This window comes from Rana temporaria, chromosome 5 (genome assembly GCF_905171775.1).
Source record: "Rana temporaria chromosome 5, aRanTem1.1, whole genome shotgun sequence".
NCBI classification, from domain to species: domain Eukaryota; kingdom Metazoa; phylum Chordata; class Amphibia; order Anura; family Ranidae; genus Rana; species Rana temporaria.
This window is the reverse complement of record NC_053493.1, coordinates 23,315,224-23,342,228: the sequence shown is the minus strand read 5'-3', so window position 1 is coordinate 23,342,228 and position 27,005 is coordinate 23,315,224. Positions and strand designations below refer to the sequence as shown.

Genomic DNA, 27,005 nt, shown 5'->3' with positions numbered 1-27,005 from the left:
AATATTCGCAATTATTTTGTATTGCAAAATATCACGAATATTCTGAGCCAATCAGAGTGCTCCTACCGCAGTTATCGAAAATTCGCAATTATTTTCGCATTCGCAATAGCGAAAATTCGCAATCATTTCATTTCGATAAAATATCACGAATATTCGAATTTAGCGAATATATCTCGAATATTCGACTATATATTCGAGATATATCGCGAAATCGAATATGGCGTATTCTTCTCAACACTAGTGTTGGGAAGTTGTAAAGGGGTTGAGATTAATGTATAAGCAACACAAAATGTTATATGATGATTAGGAAATAATAATTGTACTGTTTTCTTTTTGTTTTATAACTATTTGTTTAGGGGATCATCTATGATGTCTGCCCAGATGAGACCTCCATCTGAACTTGACCATCGTTATTTCTTTACCAGACAAGTGAAATTTAGCGCCAATAGAAGACTGGCAGTGGAAAGAAGTGAACACGTCACAAATCCAAAACCGATCCCAGAATGTCATATCTGGATGAGGAAACCTCCCGACTTCAGCATCAAGCTGTACAAGTCACTGGCATTGCCAAGGAGGTCCGAGGAGTTTGATATCGAAGAGAAGAAAAATGTGACCAAGGACACCAAGCAGTGGAATAAGCAGGACGTGATTTCAGGTCCCCTGAACCCCATACAGCGCCCTGCAAAACCACCTACAAAGTTCTTAACAAAGTTTAGACATATTGGTCCCTTCGAGGCCAGCATTATGTGTGTTAAAAAAGGCTGTTACCCAAAGGATAAATACCAAGATCCAAAGCCACATGACTTTAGACAGGTAGGTCAATTTAGTTACAAAGACAATAAACATAATGTGAAGAATAAACTCAGTAGGAGGTTGAAACATCACCAGCACTCTGGTGTAAATAATATACACTTTTATTAGTGCAAAACTTTCATACGTCGGGGCAGATCCACAAAGAGAGTACGCCGGCGTATCTACTGATACGCCGGCGTACTTTCAAATTTCCTGCGTCGTATCTTTGGTTTGAATCCTCAAACCAAGATACGACGGCGCATCTGGGTTAAATCCGACAGGCGTATGGCTTCATACGCCTTGGGGTCTTAGATGCAATACTTTGGCGTCCGCTGGGTGGAGTTCTGGTCGTTTTCCGCGTCGGGTATGCAAATGAGCTTTTTCCGACGATCCACGAACGTACGCGCGCCGTCGCATTCTCTTACGTTGTCTCTAGTCGGCTTTTTCCAGCTTATAGTTAAAGCTGGTGTTTTGCGGCGTATAGTTAGACTTGCCATGTTAAGTATGGCCGTCGTTCCCACGCTTATTTTGAATTTTTTTTTTTTCGTAAGTCGTCCGTGAATCGGGATGGACGTAATTCACGTCTATGTTAAAAAATATGATGTCCTTGCAACGTAATTTAGCGCAATGCACGGCGGGAAATTTAGGGACAGCGCATGCGCAGTTCATTCGGCGCGGGGACGCGCTTCATCTAAATGAAACACGCCCCCTACTTGCCGATTTGAATTAGGCGCCCTTACGCCGCGAGAGATAGACTACGCCGCCGTAACTTACGGCGCAATCTTTGTGGATTCGAAGTTTAAAAAAGTAAGTTACAGCGGCGTAGCGTATCTCCCATACGCTGCGCCGGTGCAGATCTCTGTGGATCTGCCCCGTCATGTTTAACCACAGTTTTGGGTCCACGTAGGGTCCCTTCTAGGGTTGTCCCGATACCACCTTTTTGAGACCGAGTACAAGTACCGATACTTTTTTTTCCAAGTACTCGCCGATACCGTATACCGATACTTTTTTTTAATGTCACGTGACAGTGGCGGTATTTTTTTTATATTTTTTATACTATTTCTTTTTTTACTATTTTTTTTTTTACAGTGATTTTTTGTTGTTTTTTTTGTTGTTTTTTTTGGGGGGAGGGGAGTAAATTGTCAGTGTGTTTGTTTTTTTGTTTTTTTATTTACATTTTTTTTTTTTATTTTTTTTTAATCAGCCCTGTTGGGGGGTCTTTGGTGAGATATCAGGGGTCTTAAAAGACCTCTGAAATCTCCCCTTTAAGACAGAGAAAGGGACTAAGGACACAGATTCCCCAGTCCCTTTCTCTGCAGCCTCAGCTGAAATGAATGGAGGGAGACTCCTCTCCATTCATAAACTGAAGCATCGTAAACACAGGTTACGATATTCAGTTATGTGAATGGACAGAGTCAGTGATCACTGACTCTGTCCATTCGGAAAAGGTAGGAGCTGGGTTAAGTGGCTCCTACCTCCGCTCTCCATCCTCACAAATTAAGGGGGGAGAGCGTCACGGACGGGGGGGAGAGAAGAGCGGCATGGGGGGGGGGGGAGAATAGCGGCACGGACGGGGGGAGAGAAGAGCGGCACGGATGGGGGGAGAGAAGAGCAACACGGGCGGGGGGAGAGAAGAGCGACACGGGCGGGGGGAGAGAAGAGCGACAAGGACGGGGGGAGAGAAGAGCAACACGGGCGGGGGGAGAGAAGAGCGACAAGGACGGGGGGAGAGAAGAGCGACACGGACGGGGGGGGGGGGGAGAAGAGCGGAGCGGACGGGGGGGAAGAGAAGAGCGACACGGACGGGGGGAGAGAAGAGCGGCACGGATGGGGGGAGAGAAGAGCGACACGGGCGGGGGGAGAGAAGAGCGTCACGGGCGGGGGGGGAGAAGAGCGACACGGACGGGGGGATAGAAGAGCGACACAGACGGGGGGGGGGGAGAGAAGAGCGGCACGGACGGGGGAATAGAAGAGCGACACGGACGGGGGGAGAGAAGAGCGACACGGACGGGGGGAGAAGAGTGGCACGGATGGGGGGGGGGAGAAGAGCGGCACGGATGGGGGGGGGAGAGAAGAGTGGCACTGACAGGGGGAGAGAAGAGCGGCACGGAGCACGGGGGGGAGGAAAGACTTGCAACTGCCCAGGTATCGGCTGAGGCATCGGAGCATTTCCCCCGAGTACAAGTACTCGGGAAATACTCGGTATCGGTATCGGGACATCCCTAGTTCCTTCCATAATGACGTCAGTATATCACTTTGGGGAAGGGGTCCTATATGGTCTGAAACATTGGCTACACATGAGGGAAAAAAGTGTATCTTATATGCTGGTGATGTTTCAGCGGAACTAAACTGTATCTAACACTACAATCTAAAAAACACAATTTCATAAAGTTTTATTATTCAAAACAAACACACCCATCCCTCCATGTCTCAATTATGTATTTTGTTGAGAAATCATTTTGAAAAACACCTCCTAGCATTTCTAGCTGTGGCCATCTTGAGTAAGGGTAGATGATTATTGTAGCATTTATCTTCTGGAATCCATCTGCCCTTAGCTCAGGCTTGCAGGCATATAGGTAGGTTTTCCTACTATGTTACTAGTTACTCAGCTGCTTAGGTCAGGGGGAAGGGGGTAATATTTTTTGCAGTCTTCCATGATCATGTCTGCAGGCTTTTTGGGGTCCGGCCTCCATTCCTGTGATATATAAAAGGGAAAAAGTCCAGATCCCGGGAGCAGAGTGGGCAAGGAGATGCAGGGTGAAGACGCCCCCCGGAGGAAGTGCTGCCTGCATACTAGATGGGGTAAGTGCAAGGCTGGTGACTGACTGACCCACCGCGGGGGGCTGTGGCAACGGGTGGGATGTTTTCCGCTACCCCCCAAAAAATATACCACCAGCCGCCACTGTACGCTGGACTGGTGGACTGGGCCAAGGCTCTGCATGTCCCTCCAAAAGCAAACATACATCAGTTACAAGTGTGTAGTTACTTGGGACAAAACATCTTGGCCCGGATTCAGTAACAATTGCGATTTTTTTACGGAGGCGCAGGGCAACGTTTTTGCCCTGCGCCCCCGCAATTTTTTTGCGCTGCCCTCGATTCACAGAGCAGAAGCTCCGTAAATTGCGCGGGCGCGCTGGCAAAATGCCCGGCGTAAGCGCGCGCAATTTAAATGATCCCGTAGGGGCGGGAATCATTTAAATTAGGCGCGTTCCTGCGCCGATCGTAGAGCGCATGCTCCGTCGGGAAACTTTCCCGACGTGCATTGCGGCAAATGACGTCGCAAGGACGTCATTTGCTTCAAAGTGAACGTGAATGGCGTTCAGCGCCATTCACAAATCACTTACGCAAAGTACGTAAATTTCAAATTTCGCAACGCGGGAACGACGGGTATACGTAACATTGGCTGCCCCTGCTAATAGCAAAAACCGCCGTACGGAAACGACGTAAATTGCGTACGCAGGGCTCGCGCAACGTTGTGAATCGGTGTTAGTATGCAATTTGCATACTATACGCTGAGCACAACGGGAACGCCACCTAGCGGCCATCGCAAGAATGCAGCCTAAGATATGCGGGCATAAGAGCCTTATGCCGCGCATATCTTAGGCTGCAGTCGGCGTAACGAGGTTCCTGAATCAGGAGCATTTGTTACGCCGGGGCAAGTAAGCAATTGCGCTGTGTAACCTATGGTTAAACAGGCGCAATTGCTTCTTGAATCCAGGCCCTTATAGGGAAATTCTGCACATTATTGCACAAGGATTGCCTTATTGTCTGATTCTTCACATGAACTCTACCTAGTCCCAGACATTGATGAGCATGCCTTCGGGTACAGTGTTACCCTACGTGCATGGGCGCATTAGACCCCGACCACAAACAGGTGAGTGTGCTTAGGGAAAGCCCCTCCTCCCCTCCTAAAGACTCCTGGCATGTGTGGCATCATTTCGGTCATTTTTTATTGGGACTGTGACATTGCGGCAGACAGATCGGACACTTTTGAGACATTTTTGGGACCATTGACAATTATACAGTGACCAGTGCTATAAAAATGTACTGATTGCTGTGTAAATGTCACTGGCAGGGAAGGGGTTAACACTAGGGGACGATTAAGCGGTTAAATGTGTTCCCTAGTGTGTGCTCTATCTTTAGGGGGAGAGGGTCAGCAAACAGACAACAGATCTTTGCAGGCAACAGGCAGAAATGTGGTCAATACACAGGGCTAGTACAGGAGGAAGGCAGAGGCAACACTGCACTCGTGTAGCGACGATCAGGAACACTGTTGCTGGCTTACACTGGTCTGGTGACACTGCGACTGGTGTGGCAGTGATTAGGGACAATATGATTGACGTGGTGGTGATCGGGACACTGTGACTGGTGCAGCGGTGATCAGGGACACTGTGACTGGTGTGGTGGTGATCAGGGACACTGTGACTGGTGTGGTGGTGATCGGGACACTGTGACTGGTGCAGCGGTGATCAGGGACACTGTGACTGGTGTGGTGGTGATCAGGGACACTGTGACTGGTGTGGCGGTGATCAGGGACACTGTGACTGGTGTGGCGGTGATCAGGGACACTGTGACTGGTGTGGTGGTGATCGGGACACTGTGACTGGTGTGGCAGTGATCAGCGACACTGTGACTGGTGCAGCGGTGATCAGGGACACTGTGACTGGTGTGGTGGTGATCAGGGACACTGTGACTGGTGTGGAAGTGATCAGGGACACTGTGACTGGTGCAGCAGTGATCAGGGACACTGTGACTGGTGTGGTGGTGATCAGGGACACTGTGACTGGTGTGGCAGTGATCAGGGACACTGTAACTGGTGTGGCGGTGATCGGGGACGCTGTAACTGGTGTGGCGGTGATCGGGGACGCTGTAACTGGTGTGGTGGTGATCAGGGACAATATTATTGGTGTGGTGGTGATCAGGGACACTGTGACTGGTGTGGTGGTGATCAGGCACATTGTGACTGGTATGGCGGTGATCAGGGACACTGTGACTGGTGTGGTGGTGATCAGGGACACTGTGACTGGTGTGGTGGTGATCAGGGACACTGTGACTGGTGTGGCGGTGATCGGGACACTGTGACTGGTGCAGCGGTGATCAGGGACACTGTGACTGGTGTGGTGGTGATCAGGGACACTGTGACTGGTGTGGTGGTGATCGGGACACTGTGACTGGTGCAGCGGTGATCAGGGACACTGTGACTGGTGTGGTGGTGATCAGGGACACTGTGACTGGTGTGGCGGTGATCAGGGACACTGTGACTGGTGTGGCGGTGATCAGGGACACTGTGACTGGTGTGGTGGTGATCGGGACACTGTGACGGTGTGGCAGTGATCAGCGACACTGTGACTGGTGCAGCGGTGATCAGGGACACTGTGACTGGTGTGGTGGTGATCAGGGACACTGTGACTGGTGTGGAAGTGATCAGGGACACTGTGACTGGTGCAGCAGTGATCAGGGACACTGTGACTGGTGTGGTGGTGATCAGGGACACTGTGACTGGTGTGGCAGTGATCAGGGACACTGTAACTGGTGTGGCGGTGATCGGGGACGCTGTAACTGGTGTGGCGGTGATCGGGGACGCTGTAACTGGTGTGGTGGTGATCAGGGACAATATTATTGGTGTGGTGGTGATCAGGGACAATATTATTGGTGTGGTGGTGATCAGGGACACTGTGACTGGTGTGGTGGTGATCAGGCACATTGTGACTGGTATGGCGGTGATCAGGGACACTGTGACTGGTGTGGTGGTGATCAGGCACATTGTGACTAGTATGGCAGTGATCAGGGACACTGTGACTGGTGTGGCGGTGATCAGGGACACTGTGACTGGTGTGGCAGTGATCAGGGACACTGACTGGTGTGGCGTGATCAGGGACACTGTGACTGGTGTGGCGTGATCAGGGACACTGTGACTGATGTGGCGGTGATCAGCGACACTGTGACTGGTGTAGCGGTGATCAGGGACACTGACTGGTGTGGCGTGATCAGGGACACTGTGACTGGTGTGGCGGTGATCAGGGACACTGTGACTGATGTGGCGGTGATCAGGGACACTGTGACTGGTGTGGTGGTGATCAGGGACACTGTGACTGGTGTGGCGGTGATCAGGGACACTGTGACTGGTGTGGCGGTGATCAGAGACACTGTGACTGGTGTGGCGGTGATCAGGGACACTGTGACTGGTGTGGTGGTGATCAGGGACACTGTGACTGGTGTGGTGGTGATCAGGCACATTGTGACTAGTATGGCAGTGATCAGGGACACTGTGACTGGTGTGGCGGTGATCAGGGACACTGTGACTGGTGTGGCAGTGATCAGGGACACTGACTGGTGTGGCGTGATCAGGGACACTGTGACTGGTGTGGCGTGATCAGGGACACTGTGACTGGTGTGGCGTGATCAGGGACACTGTGACTGGTGTGGCGGTGATCAGGGACACTGTGACTGATGTGGCGGTGATCAAGGACACTGTGACTGGTGTGGCAGTGATCAGGGACACTGTGACTGGTGTGGTGGTGATCAGGGACACTGTGACTGGTGTGGCGGTGATCAGGGACACTGTGACTGGTGTGGCGGTGATCAGGGACACTGTGACTGGTGTGGCGGTGATCAGGGACACTGTGACTGGTGTGGCAGTGATCAGGGACACTGTGACTGGTGTGGCAGTGATCAGGGACACTGACTGGTGTGGCGTGATCAGGGACACTGTGACTGGTGTGGCGTGATCAGGGACACTGTGACTGGTGTGGCGTGATCAGGGACACTGTGACTGGTGTGGCGGTGATCAGGGACACTGTGACTGATGTGGCGGTGATCAAGGACACTGTGACTGGTGTGGCAGTGATCAGGGACACTGTGACTGGTGTGGTGGTGATCAGGGACACTGTGACTGGTGTGGCGGTGATCAGGGACACTGTGACTGGTGTGGCGGTGATCAGGGACACTGTGACTGGTGTGGCGGTGATCAGGGACACTGTGACTGGTGTGGCAGTGATCAGGGACACTGACTGGTGTGGCGTGATCAGGGACACTGTGACTGGTGTGGCGTGATCAGGGACACTGTGACTGGTGTGGCGTGATCAGGGACACTGTGACTGGTGTGGCGGTGATCAGGGACACTGTGACTGATGTGGCGGTGATCAGGGACACTGTGACTGGTGTGGCAGTGATCAAGGACACTGTGACTGGTGTGGTGGTGATCAGGGACACTGTGACTGGTGTGGCGGTGATCAGGGACACTGTGACTGGTGTGGCGGTGATCAGGGACACTGTGACTGGTGTGGCGGTGATCAGAGACACTGTGACTGGTGTGGCGGTGATCAGGGACACTGTGACGGGTGTGGCGGTGATCAGGGACACTGTGACTGATGTGGCGGTGATCAGGGACACTGTGACTGGTGTGGCGGTGATCAGGGACACTGTGACTGATGTGGCGGTGATCAGGGACACTGTGACGGGTGTGGCGGTGATCAGGGACACTGTGACTGCTGTGGTGGTGATCGGGGACACTGTGGCTGGTGTGGTGGTGATCGGGGACACTGTGACTGGTGTAGCGGTGATCAGGGACACTGTGACTGGTGTGGTGGTGATCAGGGACACTGTGACTGGTGTGGTGGTGATCAGGGACACTGTGGCTGGTGTGGTGGTGATCAGGGACACTGTGACTGGTGTGGTGGTGATCAGGGACACTGTGATTGGTGGGGACGATCAGGGACAATATGATTGGTGTGTTGTGATCAGGGAGAATATGATTGGTGTGTTGTGATCAGGGACAATATGATTGGTGTGTTGTGATCAGGGAGAATATGATTGGTGTGTTGTGATCAGGGACAATATGATTGGTGTGGAGGTGATCAGGGAGAATATGATTGGTGTGGAGGTGATCAGGGAGAATATGATTGGTGTGGAGGTGATCAGGGACAATATGATTGGTGTGGAGGTGATCAGGGAGAATATGATTGGTGTGGAGGTGATCAGGGACAATATGATTGGTGTGGAGGTGATCAGGGAGAATATGATTGGTGTGGTGGGGATCAGGGAGAATATGATTGGTGGGGGCGATCAGGGACAATATGATTGGTATGGTGGTGATCAGGGACAATATGATTGGTATGGTGGGGATCAGGGACAATATGATTGGTATGGTGGGGATCAGGGACAATATGATTGGTATGGTGGGGATCAGGGACAATATGATTGGTGTGGAGGTGATCAGGGACAATATGATTGGTGTGGAGGTGATCAGGGAGAATATGATTGGTATGGTGGGGATCAGGGACAATATGATTGGTGTGGAGGTGATCAGGGAGAATATGATTGGTGGGGGCGATCAGGGACAATATGATTGGTATGGTGGTGATCAGGGACAATATGATTGGTATGGTGGGGATCAGGGACAATATGATTGGTATGGTGGGGATCAGGGACAATATGATTGGTATGGTGGGGATCAGGGAGAATATGATTGGTATGGTGGGGATCAGGGAGAATATGATTGGTGTGGAGGTGATCAGGGACACTGATGACACTATACTGCTCTGGGGGGGTTCACTATGATTGCTTATTACAATGATGATCACTGTATAGACAATCATTTTTATCTGTGCGTGGCCTCCATGCAATGATGGTGTCCCCACTGTTGAGAAATATAAGCAGATACGTATCCATCATGGAGGCGTGTGATTGGCTGCAAATTAATTCTGCAACACCTGCCTAAAACTTTTGCACAGTACTGTATATTACGATTATAATACTAATATTATATTATTAATTATAGATCTCTGAATGTCTTGGAATCAAATAACAATAGCTGAGTATTGAGGTTTTCATGTATGAGCCGGTGGTAAACATCATATTTTTTTTATTGATGTCCTGGAAATGTGACATTCCTCAAGACAACATGTGAAACATAAACCTCATAAACCTATAGCGGTATCTTTACCTTTCACCTCTTCATATATATATATATATATATATATATATATATATATATATATATATGCAGCTTATCTGATATACAGAGCCTTGAAAAAGTATTCATACCCCTTGAAATTTTCCACATTTTGTCATGTTACAACCAAAAACGTAAATATATTTTATTGGGATTTTCTGTGATAGACCAACACAAAGTGACACATAATTGTGAAGTGGAAGGAAAATTATAAATGGTTTTCATTAGGGTTGTCCCGATACCACTTTTTTAGGACTGAGTACAAGTACCGATACTTTTTTTTATGTACTCGCCGATACCGAATACCGATACTTTTTTTTAAATGTGTCCCCAAATGCAGCCATGTCCCCCACATATGCAGCCATGTCCCCCCCATATGCAGCCATGTCCCCCCACAAATGCAGCCATGTCCCCCCCACAAATGCAGCCATGTCCCTCCCACAAATGCAGCCGTGTCCCCAAACATATGCAGCCATGTCCCCCACATATATGCAGCCATGTCCCCCACATATATGCAGCCATGTACCCCACATATATGCAGCCATGTCCCCCACATATATGCAGCCATGTCCCCCCACATATATGCAGCCATGTCCCCCCATATATGCAGCCATGTCCCCCATACAGTATATGCAGCCATGTCCCCCCATATATGCAGCCATGTCCCCCCATATATGCAGCCATGTCCCCCATACAGTATATGCAGCCATGTCCCCCATACAGTATATGCAGCCATGTCCCCCATATATGCAGCCATGTCCCCCACATATATCAAGCCATGTCCCCCATACCCGATGATGATGATAATGCCGCCGCCCCCGCCGCTGCCGCCGCGTTAATCATTGTGCGGCGAACATTACAGGCAGTTTTCGTTTCAATAGCTGTTTTCCCTGCCACGCCGTGTAAAGGACCCTCCCCCTTGCTCGGGATTGGACAGATCCGTCCAAGGGGGAGTGTCTATACACGGCGTGGCGGGCAAAACAGCTATTCAAACTAAAGGTGCCTGTAATGTTCGCCGCACGGTGATTAAAGATATACGGCGGAGGCGGGGGAAAGTATTCTATATAGGTATCGGGGGTATTTGCGGGAGTACGGGTACTCCCGCAAATACTGGTATCGGTATCGGGACAACCCTAGTTTTCAACATTTTTTACAAATAAATATGTGAAAAGTGTGGGGGGCATTTGTATGGCGCCCCCCGGAGTCAATACTTTGTAGAACCTCCTTTCTCTGTAATTACAGCTGCAAGTCTTTTTGGGGATGTCTCTACCAGCTTTGCACATCTAGAGAGGAACATTTCTGCCCATTCTTCTTTGCACAATATCTCAAGCTCTGTCAGATTGGATGGAGAGCTTCTGTGATCAGCAATTTTCAAGTCTTGCCACAGATTCTCAATGGGATTTAGGTCTGGACTGTGACTGGGCCATTCTAACACATAAATATGCTTCAATCTAAACCATTCCATTGTAGCTCTGGCTGTATGTTTAGGGTCGTTGTCCTGCTGGAAGGTGAACCTCCCCCCCAGTCTCAAGTCAAGATTGCCCTGTATTTGGCTCCATCCATCTTCCCATCAACTCTGACCAGCTTCCCTGACCCTGCTGAAGAAAAGCATCCCCACAACATGATGCTGCCACCACCATGTTTCACAGTGGGGATGGTGTGTTCAGGGCGATGTGCGGTGTTAGTTTTCCACCACACATAGCGATTTTCTTTTAGGCCAAAAAGTTAAATTTTGGTCTCATCTGACCAGAGCACCTTCTTCCACATGTTTGCTGTGTCCCCCACTTGGCTTCTCACAAACTGCAAACAAGACTTCTTATGGCTTTCTTTCACCAATGACTTTCTTCTTGCCACTCTTCCAAAAAGGGCAGATTTGTGGAGAGCACAACTAAAGCCTCGTACACACGCAAAAAACAGCAAGAAGCTTGCTGGGAGATATTTTTTTGCCGAGGAAACCGGTCGTGTGTACATTTTCGTCGAGGAAACTGTTGAGAAACTCGACGAGCCAAAAAGAGAGAAAGTTCTCTATTTCCTCGATGGGAATGGAGAAACTTGCCTTGTCGAGTTCCTCGACAGCCTAACAAGGAACTCGACGAGGAAAACGATGTGTATTGCCCGTCCAGTTCCTCGGTCGTGTGTACGGGGACTAATAGTTGTCCTGTGCACAGATTCTCCCTCCTGAGCTGTGGATCTCTGCAGCTCCTCCAGAGTTACCATGGACCTCTTGGCTGCTTCTCTGGTGAATGCTCTCCTTGCCCGGCCCGGTCAGTTTAGGTGGACGGCCATGTCTTGGTAGGTTTGCAGTTGTGCCATACTCTTTCCATTTTCAGATGATGGATTGGACAGAGATCCTAGAGATGTTCAAAGCTTGGGATATTTTTTTTTTGTATAACCTAACCCTGCTTTATACTTCTCCACAACTTTATCCCTGACCTGTCTGGTGTGTTCCTTGGTCTTCATGATGTTATTTTTTTTCAATAAGGTTCTCTAACAAAACTCTGGGGGCTTCACAGAACAGCTGTAATTATACTGAGATTAAATTACACACAGGTGGACTCTATTTACTAATTAGGTGACTTTTGAAGGCAATTGGTTCCACTAGATTTTAGTTAGGGGAATCAGAGTAAAGGGGGCTGAATACAAATGTACCCCCCACACTTTTCACATATTTATTTGTAAAACATTTTGAAAACCATTTATCATTTTCCTTCCACTTCACAATTATGTGCCACTTTGTGTTGGTCTATCACATAAAATCCCAATAAAATGCATTTACGTTTTTGATTGTAAAATGACAAAATGTGGAAAATTTCAAGGGGTATGAATACTTTTTCAAGGCACTGTAGATAATGGGCTAGATTCAGATAGGTGAGCGAATCTTTAGATCTCATTTACTTTACGCCGCCGCAAGTTTTTCAGGCAAGTGCTTTATTCACAAAGCACTTGCCTGTAAAGTTGCGGCGGCGTATCGTAAATCCCCCGGCGGAATTCAAATTCCGCGGCTAGGGGGCGTGTATCATTTAAATAAAGCGCGCCCCCGCGCCGACCGAACTGCGCATGCGCCATCCCAAAAAAATCACAGAGTGCATTGCTCTAAATGACGTCGCAAGGACGTCATTGGTTTCGACGTGAACGTAAATTACGTCCATCCGTATTCGCGAACGACTTACGCAAATGACGTAAAATTTCAAAACTCGGCGTGGGAACGACGGCCATACTTAACATTAGCTATGCCTCATATAGCAGGGGTAACTATACGCCGGAAAAAGCCGAACGCAAACGACGTAAAAAAAAAAGCGCCAGGCGGTCGTTCGTTTCTCCGGCGTAACTCCTCATTTGCATATTCCTTGCGTATACAAACAGAAGCGCCACCTAGTGGCCAGCGTGAGATTGCAGCCTAAGATCCGACGGTGTAAGTGACTTACACCTGTCGGATCTTGGGGATATCTATGCGTAACCTGATTCTATGAATCAGGCGCAAAGATACGACGGCCGGACTCAGAGATACGATGGCGTATCAGGAGATACGCCGTCGTATCTCTTTTCTGAATCCGGCCCAATGTATTCTAGCGTATTACTGCATGTCTCTCCCTCTCTGTCTTTCATTTTCTCTCTCTCTTCTCTCAAATCAGGAGGGCCTCTTTCTGACAACCCTGAGCTGTGGTTGTGGGGGTCTGATCGGAATCTGGTATCCCCCTTTAACTAGGGGACCAGATCCAAGCCCCCCCCCCCCATGTGAATGAGCATTAACCAAAGTGTCAAAAATAAATAAAAACAAACACGCTGTTTTTTTACAATTCCTTTATTAAAAAGAAAAAACAGTGTCGTCCCCATGTAGATCCAAGCGTCAATCAAGACACCTGACGCCTAGACCCCTGATGTTACACTTTTAAGACAGAGAAAGGAATTGAGGACACAGATTCTTCCATTCCATTCCATTAATCTGCAACCTCAGTTGCACTGAAGATTAATAATTAAGGAGCGCGGTAAAAGAGGCTCCTGTTCATTCATAAACTGAAGCGTAGTAAACACAGTTACTATGCTTCAGTTATGAAGGAGCACAGTGAATGAACACAGAATAGGAAGGGCCTGGTAAATGACATACTTACAGGCCCCTTGACCCCCCTCTCCATTCTGAAGATTTTCCGCAGCAGCCAGTTGGAGAGTAGTGGAGGATTCATGCATTGCATGAATCTATGTATTGCCCCTGCCGCCGACTATTCCCGCCCCCCTGGTGAGCGCCGGCCATCTAAATAACGGCAGCTGGTTGGCTGTGGAAGTACCTATGAGCCAGCGGCTCTGATAGGCTTTCCGATTACAGCCCTAAGGCTGCATTCACACCTGAGCGTTTTGTCGCCTGAAGCGCGACGCTCAAAGACGCTAGAGGGGAAAAATAACATTATTCTCATTATTATGGTACACATCTCCAACGTAAAATGCCGAACGCCGAAAGAACGCCGAACGCCTGAATTTCAAACAAGTCCCGGACCCTTTTTTGACGCGCAAATCGGGCGGCTTGGGCGTTTTACATTGATGCGAATGACCTGTACAAAACCGCGGGGAAAAACGCAGCGTTTTGTCGCAGCAAATCGTGAGGAAAAACGCTGCAATTTGTCGAGGGGAAAAATTGCGGTAAAAAACGCTGCAATTCGTCTACGCTTAGGTGTGAATGCAGCCTCAGGCTGTAATATTCTTCCAAATACTTATCCAGGGACTCACGGGGGGTGCGTTCCTTGGATAAGACTGACAGGCGTCTCAGCCAATCAGGTTCACCGGTAACCTGATTGGCTGAAGCATCATCGATGGCGGGAGTAGACATCAAGGGAAGGAGGATGGCCGACCCCAGAAAGGTAATTGCCTGGCGGGGGGGCAGCATTTTACAGGGCACAGTGGCGACAATTACAGGGCACAGTGGCGAAAATGAAAGGGCACAGTGGCGACAATTGGCACTGTGGCGACAATTACAGGGCACAGTGGCGACAATTAAAGGGCAAGGTGGCGACAATTACAGGGCACAGTGGCGACAATTACAGGGCACAGTGGTGACAATTAAAGGGCACAGTGGTGACAATTAAAGGGCACAGTGGCGATAATTGGCACAGTGGCACAGAGGCTGTGTTTGATGGCATGGCACAGTGGTGACAATCGATGGGCACAGTGGCTGCGTTTGATGGGCCCAGTGGCTGCATTTGATGGGCACAGTGAGCCTGCAATTGTTTTTTTTTTTTCGTTTGTTTGTTTGCGCCCCCCCAAAAATTTTGAGCACCAGCCGCCACTGCTGCAGAGTGGTGCAGAAAAATGCAACATGCCTGCCATTTTCCACACCACTCTATAACCTAAATTGACATGGAGGCCACACGGACCCTATGGAGCATGAACCAGGTCACAATTGGGCCCCCTGATGCTACGCCAGTGCTTGGGGCCCCATAGTGGGAAGTGATCCTCATCCTCCAGGGCCCATTGGACACATTTCTGGCGCAGTCTATTCTCCTTGGGTTTGTAGGTCTGTCCTGATTGGATTTCCAGGCTGTATGAATGAATGAATGACTTGTATAGTGCTACACATGCGAACTGAATCGCCTCTGGGCGCTTTTTCCAGCCAGTATCTGCTTGGTTGGTGCGGTCATTTTACCCCGTAGGATCGTGACACGCTTGGGACACACAGTCATACACACAGATATACATATATATATATATACTGGGCCGATTTGGACAGGATCCAATTTACCTACCAGCATGTCTTTGGAGTGTGGGAGGAAAAACGGAGTACCCGGAGGAAACCCACGCAGGCACAGGGAGAACATGCAAACACCAGGCAGATGGTGTCGTGGTTGGGATTCGAACCTGCGACCGTTTTGCTGCCAGGCGAAAGTGCTACTCACTACACCACTGTGCTGCCCCAGTTTGTACAGGTTCAGGGTCTGTCTCTTGAGTCTTTTAGCACCTCCAGGTATAGGGCCAGATTTTTGTCTCTCTATAGTGACTGGTAAGAAATTTGGGCAGTGGCGGCCGCGGCCCATTCATAAGGAGCGCAGCCCCCCTAATCCATGCGCCCTAGGCCCCTAATCTACATGCAGGGCGCTGGACGCATGGATCTCAATGGGGTTTTCCTTTTTTTTCTTAAGCACTTGATTAGAGCCTGATCTGAGTACTTTTTAGTACAATCGATTTTAACATGCAATCAGTTTGAAAATGTACGAGTAAAAAAGAAAACATTAATTGTGTGTTTTTCTCCTCCACAGTATGAAACAGGAATCCTTGATTTTGCTACCAATTATCCTCGGGATCCGTTCAACCTGAAGTTCAAATTGCAAAGCTTAAGCTCCTGTAAGTATCTCTAGGTATATATTACATTATTATATTACAGCATTCTCCTGGAACGCATAATGCGTTCCAGGAGAATGCTCGTAATCCAAAGCACTCGCAAATCAAACATCCAGGGCCCCAGACCCCAGACCATGGATTCCAATGGGGGGGGGGGGGGGGGTGGTGTTTTGCACAGAGTAGGTAAGTATAATATGCTTATTTTAAGAAAAAAAATGAATGCCTTTACAACGGCTTTAAACTAAAGTTTCAACTTTTAATGTGCGATGTCAGTGTCATTTATATTCGGCGATCGGCGGTTGATTGTCATTTCTCTCCATTTACTTTCAGCAATCGGCAAGCCCTCCCCCCCCCCCCCCGGGTTATCAACTTTGGCGATCGGCAATCCCCCCCCCCCCCCCCCGGGTTATCAACTTTGGCGATCGACAATCCCCCCCCCCCCCCCCGGGTTATCAACTTTGGCGATGGGCAATCCCCCCCCCCCCCCCCATGCCTACTTATCAACTTTTAGTGGGCAATGTCATTGTTTTTTATTATCAACTTTTAATGTCATTTACTTTTAGCGATCGGCAATCCCTATCCTCTCCGCATATCAACTTTTAACGGGTTATTTCAGGAGAGGTTGGCATAAGGGGCGGAAACTTCATCTGACAAAGCTGAAATCCTGGAAGTAATACAGTCTGGCTTGCTTCATATGCCCACACTTAAGATGGCCACGGTCTAATGCTAGTTTGTAAACTTTCAAAATGCTGTAATAAACTAACAAAACGGACCTTAGCTTACAGACTTACTTTACTAGAATACATTAAGTTTGTGTATTATAGGGGTATTTTTATTTAAAAAGTGTAATTTCGGCAGGAGCTCCACTTTAAGGACCAACTACAGTCATATTGGCTTTATAATTTGCAAAGATTTGGGTGATTTAAACTGCTGACATGTACATATATTATGTGTGTATACAGTATATATATATATATATATATATATATATATATATATATATATATATATATATAATTTCAATGTCATAAATAAATCCTATATACTAATGTGCCCGTAGGGGCTGCTGTTAGTTGGGGTCCGTCTCTCACCCTGCACAGCCCAGCACACAAATCTTCAGATACTCAGTAGTCAAGAAGCAGTCCTTGTACTTTGTTTTTTTTCTATTTCATTTTTTATTTAGGGGATTGTAACTTGGATGGGAATAGGGTAGATATGGAATGCTCATTTGATTGTAAAAGCAATAGGGACTTAGAACTATATACACCTCCGGTATATACAACTTCCTCTCCTCTACCCCAAGCACAAACTTGCTTGTAGAACTACAATTCCCAGGTCCAGCTAGCACTGAATTGCCGGCCTGACATTGGCTCAGCCAGGCCCAATGCAAAAATGCCCTTTACAGGCAGGGACCGGGGGCGCCTATGGTGTAGCAAAATTGGTAGTCCTAGTGCTAGCTGTCCCATGTGGCTACTGATCCCAGTACCACCTCTTCGGGTCCTGCCAGCCCTCCTGGCTGCAGCTGCCTCTCTCTCCACTGCCCATGCCACCACAGTCCTCTCCACTGGCTCTGCACCCATCCCAGACTGCAATCTCCCAGTCCTCTCAGGCTGCATCCCAGTCCTTCTGACTGTGTGTCACCCACCAGCCCTCTTGGCTGCAACTTGTTGTTCCTCCTGGAGACTTGCCTGGCAATGTTCTCCTGCTGTCCTCTCCTTGCTCCCGTGCCTATTGTCCAGGACACCTCCGTTGGTTGTAGGAAGGTCCAGTCCGAACCTGAGCGCAGGCCCAAGGTAACCCCCTCGCCCCACCCCACCCCTCCCACAGATTGAGGAGCTCCCTTCAAGGCCACGACAGCCCAACACTTCATCTCAAGCTTCCACACAAACAAGCTGAGCTGACCCTGAGTATTTGAGGAGGCCTGCCCCCTGCCAATCCAAGTTGAGGATTGGTCAGGGCTCTCAGAATACTCCAGACAGCTCCACCTCACCTCTCCTCCTATCTTTCCAGAAGGTTTCAGTACATTCTAGAAATAAGTGGGAGGTCTCAGTGATGCTGCCTGTGAGTCATCCAGCTCTCCCTGGATTTCTGCCAACCCAGAAAACAAAATCAAACAGGCATAGCTACCAGCTCTCACACCCAGCACACTAAAGGGTGCTTCACTAATGCCGCGTACACCCAGTCGGAATTCCCGACAACAAATGTTCGATGTGAGCTTGTTGTCAGAAAATCCGACCGTGTGTAGGCTCCATCGGACATTTGCTGTCGAAATTTCCGACAACAAATGTTTGAGAGCTGGTTCTAAAATTTTCCGACAACAAAAGTTCTTGATCGGAATGTCCGATCATGTGTAGCCAATTCCGACGCATAAAAATTCTATGCATGCTCGGAATCATTGAACTTCATTTTTCTCGGCTCGTCGTAGTGTTGTACATCACCATCTGTATGCAAGACAAGTTTGTGTGAACATCCGTCGGAAAAAAAAATCCACAGTTTTGTTGTCGGAATGTCCGATCGCGAGTACGCGGCATAAGAATATTAATAAAATTATGTGTATATCATACTGCATCTATTCTGCACGTATTCCGCAAGTGCATGGCAATTAGGAGCTTGCAGTTAATACAGTTATACTCATCAAGACTTTTATAATCTTCTATAGAAGGCTGGAATCATAAAACTATTTTTCGTTAACAGTTTATAACATGATTATTGAATGGAATTTAAACTATTCATATCTCCACCATTTTTTTTTTTTTTTACAACGGGGTTATTTATTTAATACTTTGATCTCACCTTTGAAATGGGAAATATGCAGCAAACAACTTTGTGTAAATAATTAAAAAAGAAAACTAAATAAATAAAACAGCTTTATGGGCCAGATTCTCAGAGGAGATACGACGGCGTATCTCCAGATACGCCGTCGTATCTCTGAGTTGCGCCGTCGTATCTATGCGCCTGATTCTTAGAATCAGTTACGCATAGATTTCCCTTAGATCCGACAGGCGTAAGTCTCTTACGCCGTCGGATCGTAACTGCATATTTACGCTGGGCGCTAGGGACGTATACGCTGATTTACGCGTCGAAATATATAAATCAGCTAGATACGCGAATTCACGAACGTACGCCCGGCCGACGCAGTACAGTTACGCCGTTTACGTTAGGCTTTTCCTGGCGTATAGTTACCCCTGCTATATGGTGGCGTTAGTGCGGCGTACCAATGTTAAGTATGGCCGTCGTTCCCACGACGAAATGTGAAAATTTTACGTTGTTTGCGTAACTCGTTTGTGAATGGGGCTGGACGTAATTTACGTTCACGTCAAAAAACAATAAGTCCTTGCGGCGTATTAGGAGCAATGCACACTGGGGAGATTTCCACGGACAGCGCATGCGCCGTTCGTGAAAAACATCAATCACGTCGGGTCACAGAACATTTACATAAAACACGCCCCCCTGTTCCAAATTTGAATTAGGCGGGCTTACGCCTGTCGATTTACGATACGCCGCCGCAACTTACGGAGTGGGTTATAATCAATGGCGGCCCGTCCATTATGCCCCCCATCCATGCATCTGGCCCCCTGATCTACATGCAGGGAGCCAGATGCATGGATTGCAATGGGGGGGGGGGGGGCAGAGGCTCTTATAGGCTTTAAAAAAGGGTGGGTTTGGGGCGCAGAGTACTGCGCCCAAAGCCCACCCAGTTGTGTGACAATAGATAATTCATTTTCGCTATTGTAAAACTGATTCTCCTCCAGTAAAATCATGAGACCCGTCACCCAATTGGCCAAACGGAGATCCAATTTGATTGATCACCAGGAGGAGGAGGGGGGGAGATGCAGGGGAACCGAGACAGCAGTCGCCCGCAGTCTGGAGAGAAGACGCCCCTGCCCGGAGCGCTGCCCGCGAGATGGGGTAAGTGCGGGGCCCTGACTGGCTGGTTGACTGACGGGGAGGGGAACCCCGCGACCAGTGCGGCTTCTGTGCTGTCCGTGACCCGACCAGGGGGGGGTGGGTTGTATGTCGGTTTGGGTGGATTGTTTGACACCCCCCCCCCCCAAAAAAAAAATCACCAGCTGCCACTGATTACAATCATATTAGTTTACTAGCAAAATAGAAGGCAACATTTTATTAAAATCAGGATACATTTGAAAAACTACAAAATATAGTGTAGTAAGGAATATTCATAGGGCCAGATTCACAAAGACTTACGACGGCGTATCTCCAGATACGCCGTCGTAAGTCCGAATGGCCGCCGTTGTATCTATGCGCCTGACGCATAGATTTGGCCAAGATACGAGCGGCGTAAGTCTCCTACGCCGTCGTATCTTGGGGTGCATATTTACGCTGGCCGCTAGGTGGCGCTTCCGTTGATTTCCGCGTTGAATATGTAAATGAGCAAGATACGCCGATTCACGAACGTACGTACGTACGTACGTACGCCCGTCGCAATTAGTTACGCCGTTTACATAAGACATACGCCGGCGTAAAGATAAAGCATGTCTCTAGGTGGCGCAGCCCATGAAAGTATGGACGTGGGAACAAGCGTATCTTTTTATGTCGTTTGCGTAAGTCGTACGCGAATAGGGCTGTGCGTAAGTTACGTTCACGTTGTAGGCAGTGTTCGACATATCTTAGGCATTCTATCCGACGCATGCGCACTGGGATACGTCCACGGACGCCGCATGCGCCGTTTGTTCAAAACTTCATTTACGTGGGGTCATGCTGTATTTACATAAAACACGCCCACCTCTTCCCAATTTGAATTAGGCGCGCTTACGCCGGCCGATTTACGCTATGCCGCCATAACTTAGGACGCAAGTGCTTTGTGAATACAGCACTTGCCTCTCTAAGTTGCGGCGTGGTAGCGTAAATACGATACGCTAAGCCCGCCCACACTTACGCCGCCCTACGTGAATCTGGCCCATAGTCGTTAGTTACTGTAGAGAGGCTTTGTAAGGAGCGAAAGCTTTACTTTACTATGCCTTGTAGTTTTTCTTTGTGCTTTGTTCCCATGCTTACATACAGTATTCCTGTCCTTATTCTAGCCTATGAGCTTCCGCCCTTAGAAGAAAGAAAGAAGAGAGGCAAAGTGAAGCATTTTGAGTTACATAAACCTGCAGAGCCTGCGTGGGATGAAAAACTCATTTTACCGAAAAATCCCTGGCCACCAAAATCTGCCTCCTATACGGTGAGTGTATATTTTTTTTATTTGTACTATCATTATTTTATTTCCAGGAAGGAGTCTCGGCCATTCAGGATTCCGTCCCTCCTGCTCTGTGGACATGAACTGTGCTGCTTAACTACTTCAGCCCCGGAAGATTTTACCCCCTTCCTGACCAGAGCACTTTTTACAATTCGGCACTGCGTCGCTTTAACTGACAATTGCGCGGTCGTGCGACACTGTACCCAAACAAAATTGGACGTCCTTTTTTCACACAAATAGAGCTTTCTTTTGGTGGTATTTGATCACCTCTGCGGTTTTTATTTTTTGCGCTATAATCAAAAATAGAGCGCCAATTTTGAAAAAAAAACACAAAAACTTAGTTTTTGCTATAATAAATATTCCACATTTAAAAAAAAAAAAAAAATATTTCCTCATATTTTTGGTAAAAAAAAATCGAAATAAGCGTATATTGATTGGTTTGCGCAAAAGTTATAGGGCCAGATTCAGGTAGGACTTACGCCGACGTATCTTCTTATACGCCGCGTAAGTCCACGGATGCGCCGTATTCTTGAAACCAGATACACCTGAATTCTGGCTCCATCCGACCGACGTAAGTCTCCTACGCCGTCGTATCTTGGGCGCATATTTACGCTGGCCGCAAAGGGCGCTTCCATTGATCGAATATGCAAATGACCTAGATACGCCGATTCACAAACGCACTTGCGCCCGTCGCAGTAAGCTACGCCGTTTAAGTAAGGCGTACGTCCGACGTAAAGTTATATCACCTAAAGCAGGGGTAAGTCATGTTAGGGTATGGACGTTGGAACAGCCGTCGGATTTTACGTCGTTTACGTAAGTCGCACGTGAATGGGGCTGGGCGTAGGTTACGTTCACGTCGTACGCATTGAGCCGTCGGATCTTAGGGAGTATATGCGACGTGATTCTGAGCATGCGCGCGCATGCGCCATTCATTTACAACACGCCCACTGCCTTCCGAATTTGAATTAGGCGGGCTTACGCCGGCCCATTTACGCTACGCCGCCGTAACTTAGGGAGCAAGTGCTTTGTGAATACTGCTCTTGCCTCTCTATGTTACGTCGGCGTAGCGCATATGAGATGCGCTACGCCCGCTCAAACATACGCCGCTGTCTGTGAATCTGGCCCATAGTGTCTACAAAATAGAGGATAGTTTTATGGCATTTTTAATATTGTTTATTTTATTACTAGTAATGGCGGCGATCTGCGATTTTTATCAGGACTGCGACATTGCGGCGGACACATCGGACACATTTTTTGGACCATTGGCACTTATATAAAAAAGCACTGATTACTGTGTAAATGACACTGGCAGGGAAGGGGTTAACAATAGGGGGGCGATCAAGGGGTTAACTGTGTTCCCTCTCTGTGTTCTAACTGAAGGGGGAGGGAACTTACTAGGGGAGATGACAGATCGCTGTTCATACTTTGTATGAACACAGGATCAGTCTTCTCCCCTGAAAGAACCGGGAGCTGTGTGTTTACACACACAGATCCCGAGTGTCACTGTGTCATGAGCGATCGCGGGTGCCCGCCGGTCATCGCGCCCACCGGGCACTCGCATCGGCTCTGGGGGGCGAGCAGCGGGCGCGTGTCTCCGGTGGCGCGCGCCCCTAGTGGCCACAGGGAGAAGCAACATATCAAAACGTTGTTTTGCCCAACTGAGCCATGCTGGTCGGCAAGTGGTTAACAGTACTGCACCTGGAGGTGCTGTGTGGCAGGGGTTCCCTGGATTACAAGGCTGTGTGAACAGAATCACAAATATTAACATGAAACTTCAAAATGAAACAAGCAAATCTTATTTTTGTTAATGACAGATTCATGCACATGTACCTTTGCCGATGCTCTCCTTGCCCGGCCTGGTCAGTTTAGGTGGACGGCCATGTCTTGGTAGGTTTGCAGTTGTGCCATACTCTTCCATTTTTAGATGATGGATTGAACAGAGGTCTGTGAGATGTTCAAAGCTTGGGATATTTTTTTATAACCTAACCTTGCATTAAACTTCTCTACAGCTTTATCCCTGACCTGTCTGGTGTGTTCCTCGGCCTTCCTGATGCTGTTTTGTTCACTAAGGTTCTCTAACGAATCTCTGAGGGCTTCACAGAACAGCTGTATTCATACTGACATTAAATTGCTCACAGGTGGACTCTATTTACTAATTAGGTGACTTATGAAGGCAATTGCTCCCACTAGATTTTAGTTAGGGGTATCAGAGTAAAGGGGGCTGAATACAAATGCACCCCCCCCACTTTTCACATATTTATTGGTAAAAAAAAAATGAAAACTATTTATCATTTTCCTTCCACTTCACAATTATGTGCGACTTTGTGTTGTTCTATCACATAAAATCCCAATAAAATACATTTACGTTTTTGGTTGTTACATGACAAAATGTGAAAAAATTTCAAGGGGTATGAATACTTTTTCAAGGCACTGTAGAGAAGAAAATACTGGCCCAGATTCAAGAAGCAATTGCGCCTGTGTAACCATAGGTTACACGGCGCAATTGCTGACTTGCTCCGGTGTAACGAGTTCTCCTGATTCAGGAACCTCGTTACACCGACTGCAGCCTAAAATCTGCGCGGCATAAGGCTCTTATGCCACGCAGATTTTAGGCTGCATTCTTGCGGGGGCCGCTAGGGGGCGCTCCCATTGTGATCAGCGTGTAGTATGCAAATTGCATACTACCACTGATTCACAAACTTGCGCGGGCCCTGCGCAAGCCAGGTACGGAGTTTCCGTACGGCAACTTTAGCGCAAGGCTGCCCCTTCTAATAGTAGGGGCAGCCAATGCTAAAGTATAGCCGCCGCTCCCGCGACGTGAAATTTGAATTTCACGTCGTTTGCGTATGTGATTCGTGAATGGCGCTGGACACCATTCACGGTCACTTTGAAGCAAATGACGTCCTTGCGACGTCATTTGCCGCAATGCATGCGATGTACGCTCGGCGCGGGAGCGCGCCTAATTTAAATGATTCCCGCCCCCGGGCGGGATCATTTACATTGCGCGCGCTTACGCCGGGCAATTTTGCCGGCGCGCCCTCGCAATTTACGGAGCTACTGCTCCGTGAATCGAGGGCAGCGCAAAATATTTGCGGGGGCGCAGGGCAAAATCGTTGCCCTGCTCCCCCGCAAATATCGCGCAAATGTACCCGAATCTGGGCCACTGTAGATAAACAGGTACAAATTATAAAGGGGGATTTATTTCATCTCTGTGTATCACCTTAGGCCAGTAATTTCACTGGGTATAGGTAAGTGTTTTCAATGACCAATAAGAAGCAATTGGAGGCTGAAAGGGCCCAGCAAACTCTCTTCATAAAGGTAGATTTGCATATTAAATGCAGCAGATCTCTAATGTCCTAATATTATGTTGTGTTTAGAGACATAGACGACAGCGGGGTGTCTACAGCGCATTTATGGATCGAGTAGAAGAAAAGTTCACTGCCAGTAACCAGGAGGTAAGTGATGTACATTATATGTGTCTATGGGGGAGACAGCTGATGAGGGTGCAAGGGGCTGTTCTGCGGATGAGGTGCGGGGGCGCCGGAGCCGAGAGGAGCCGTTCGGAAATACTCTGTTCCCGGGTGTTTCCTACCCTTTCCGAGGGTTTCCAAGGTCAGCCGAGCTGTCCCCGATCATTTCCGAGGCTCACCGGCGCCCCCCCCCACATCTGGCCACATGCGGTATTGCATCCCATTGAAGTCAATGCGGAACTAATTATTTTCGTTTCCATTGACTTCTATGGGGAAACTCGCTTTGCGGGGGGCGACGACTCTGGCTGCTGCTGCAATAGTGTGGGGGGGGACTCTACCTGCAATAGTGTGGGGGGGGACTCTACCTGCAATAGTGTGGGGGGGACTATGGCTGCAATAGTGTGGGGGGGGACTCTACCTGCAATAGTGTGGGGGGGGACTCTACCTGCAATAGTGTGGGGGGGACTATGGCTGCAATAGTGTGGGGGGGGACTCTGGCTGCAATAGTGTGGGGGGACTGTGGCTGCAATAGTGGGGGGGACTGTGGCTGCAATAGTGGGGGGGGACTCTGGCTGCAATAGTGTGGGGGGGGACTATGGCTGCAAAGATTCGTCTCACCGCAGAAGTCCCATGCGTCCTGGTTCACCGTTTCAGGTGCAATTTCAGCCCGAATTTAGGGCTGAATTTGGACCTGAAACGGACCAAAAGATGCACAGGGCTCCTGTGCAAATTCGCACCGGAGCTGCATCGGAGATATGTGAACCGGCTCCATAAAGAGCCGGTCACAATCTCCTGCTATTGAGAATTGGATGCATCCAATTCGCAATAGTGTGAACCCGGCCAGTGGCATCTCCAGCTTTCATATTTAGGGGGGGGGCACATGGGGGGACAGGGACAAGAGATATATGTCACCAGCACACCAAGAAAATCTAAGGGTCCATAGCAGTGGGAGAACTCTCAGGGTTGCAAAGGTTGTCTTGCCACCGGGCCCTGGTGTTCTGCCACAGTGGGGATCCCCAGCTGTCCTGTCCCTGCTATTGACAGCGCTGGTCTGGCATCTGTCTCCTTGGCAGCGGTAGCAGTCTATTAGGACCTAGTGCTGGTGACATTATGGGTGCATGCAGGGGAAGGCTGGCACCATTGGTTATAGAGAGCCGAGCCCCCAGCTGGTCACCTAGCAGCAGTAATGCAGGGGAAGGAGCAGATTGGGCGGCTGTGTGAGCGCTCGCATTATGCAGTGTCAGCGAGCAGAGGGAGGGGGGAGGAATCCCCCGCAGAGGCTGACTGGGGATGCTCTCCCTCTCAGGAGAGACTGTGTTCTCCAGCGGCGGCCCGAGCAAAATACAAAAAATGCATTGGGGGGGGGGGCACATGATGGGGCACAGCATAATGTGACCCCCTGACCCTCTGACCCCCCCTAGGGACGCCATTGAACCCGGCCTCAAATCCCATTTCTTATGCCTCTAACCAGGCTTGCCAGATGAGCCATTAAAACGAAATCTTTGGCTGCCACAAGCTTCACAAAAATGTTCTTATTTAGATACTGTATGGTTAGATACTCAATGCGTTCCCTTCAGCTTTTCAAATTAACAATAACTTTTTTTTGTTTTCAGAATTTCTCATTAAGCCCAGTGAGAGTTGGTCCAAGACTAAAGGAAGTACCCTGAAGTGACAGAACATAATACTTCAGCTCTGTACAGTCCATGGGTAACGAGGCATTTCTGGATCCATAGAATACAATTTATATAAAGGAGATCTTAGATGATATGGATGGACAGGACCTTGGTGCTGGTCCACTTACATCGTTTTTTTGGAACCTTTTATTGAAGTGAGAACTCTTTGCCTGATTATGTGTTGGTGGTCAATGACCCAGGTGACCTTATAATAAGGAGAAGAGAATAGTCAATTCATTTTTAGGTAGATTCAGGTAGAGTTAGGCTGGCTTATCAGTAGATAAGCCGACCTAACTCAGAATCTACGCCGACTTATGTTTAAGCGTATGCTCAAACACAGATACGCTTAAACATATCTAAGATACGACGGCTTGCGCCGTCCTATCTTAGATTGCAATATTTTGGATGGCCGCTAGGTGACGCTTCCATTGCGGTCGGCGTAGAATATGTAAATGAGGGGATACGTCGATTCACGAACGTACGCCAGGCCGACGCAGTACTTTTACGCCGTTTACGTAAGAGATAGGCCGCGTAAAGTTAGAGCTAGGCCCTAGTGGAATAGTAATGTCAAGTATGGCCGCCGTTCCCGCCGC

The 27,005-nt window shown here is 48.6% G+C and overlaps 1 protein-coding gene across 1 annotated transcript in view; it reads left to right on the top strand.

Annotated features, from left to right (window-relative positions):
* Window positions 1-26,646, top strand: part of LOC120939570 (uncharacterized LOC102725191 homolog) — a 33,834-nt gene extending 7,188 nt beyond the window's left edge. The window contains exons 2-6 of the mRNA XM_040351976.1: window positions 357-813; window positions 15,988-16,072; window positions 21,112-21,254; window positions 24,647-24,724; window positions 26,353-26,646. Coding sequence (XP_040207910.1) covers window positions 367-813; window positions 15,988-16,072; window positions 21,112-21,254; window positions 24,647-24,724; window positions 26,353-26,406 — 807 coding nt within the window. The 5' untranslated portion in view covers window positions 357-366 and the 3' untranslated portion in view covers window positions 26,407-26,646. The remainder of the gene's footprint in view (window positions 1-356; window positions 814-15,987; window positions 16,073-21,111; window positions 21,255-24,646; window positions 24,725-26,352) is intronic.
* The last annotated feature ends 359 nt before the right edge of the window (window positions 26,647-27,005 follow it).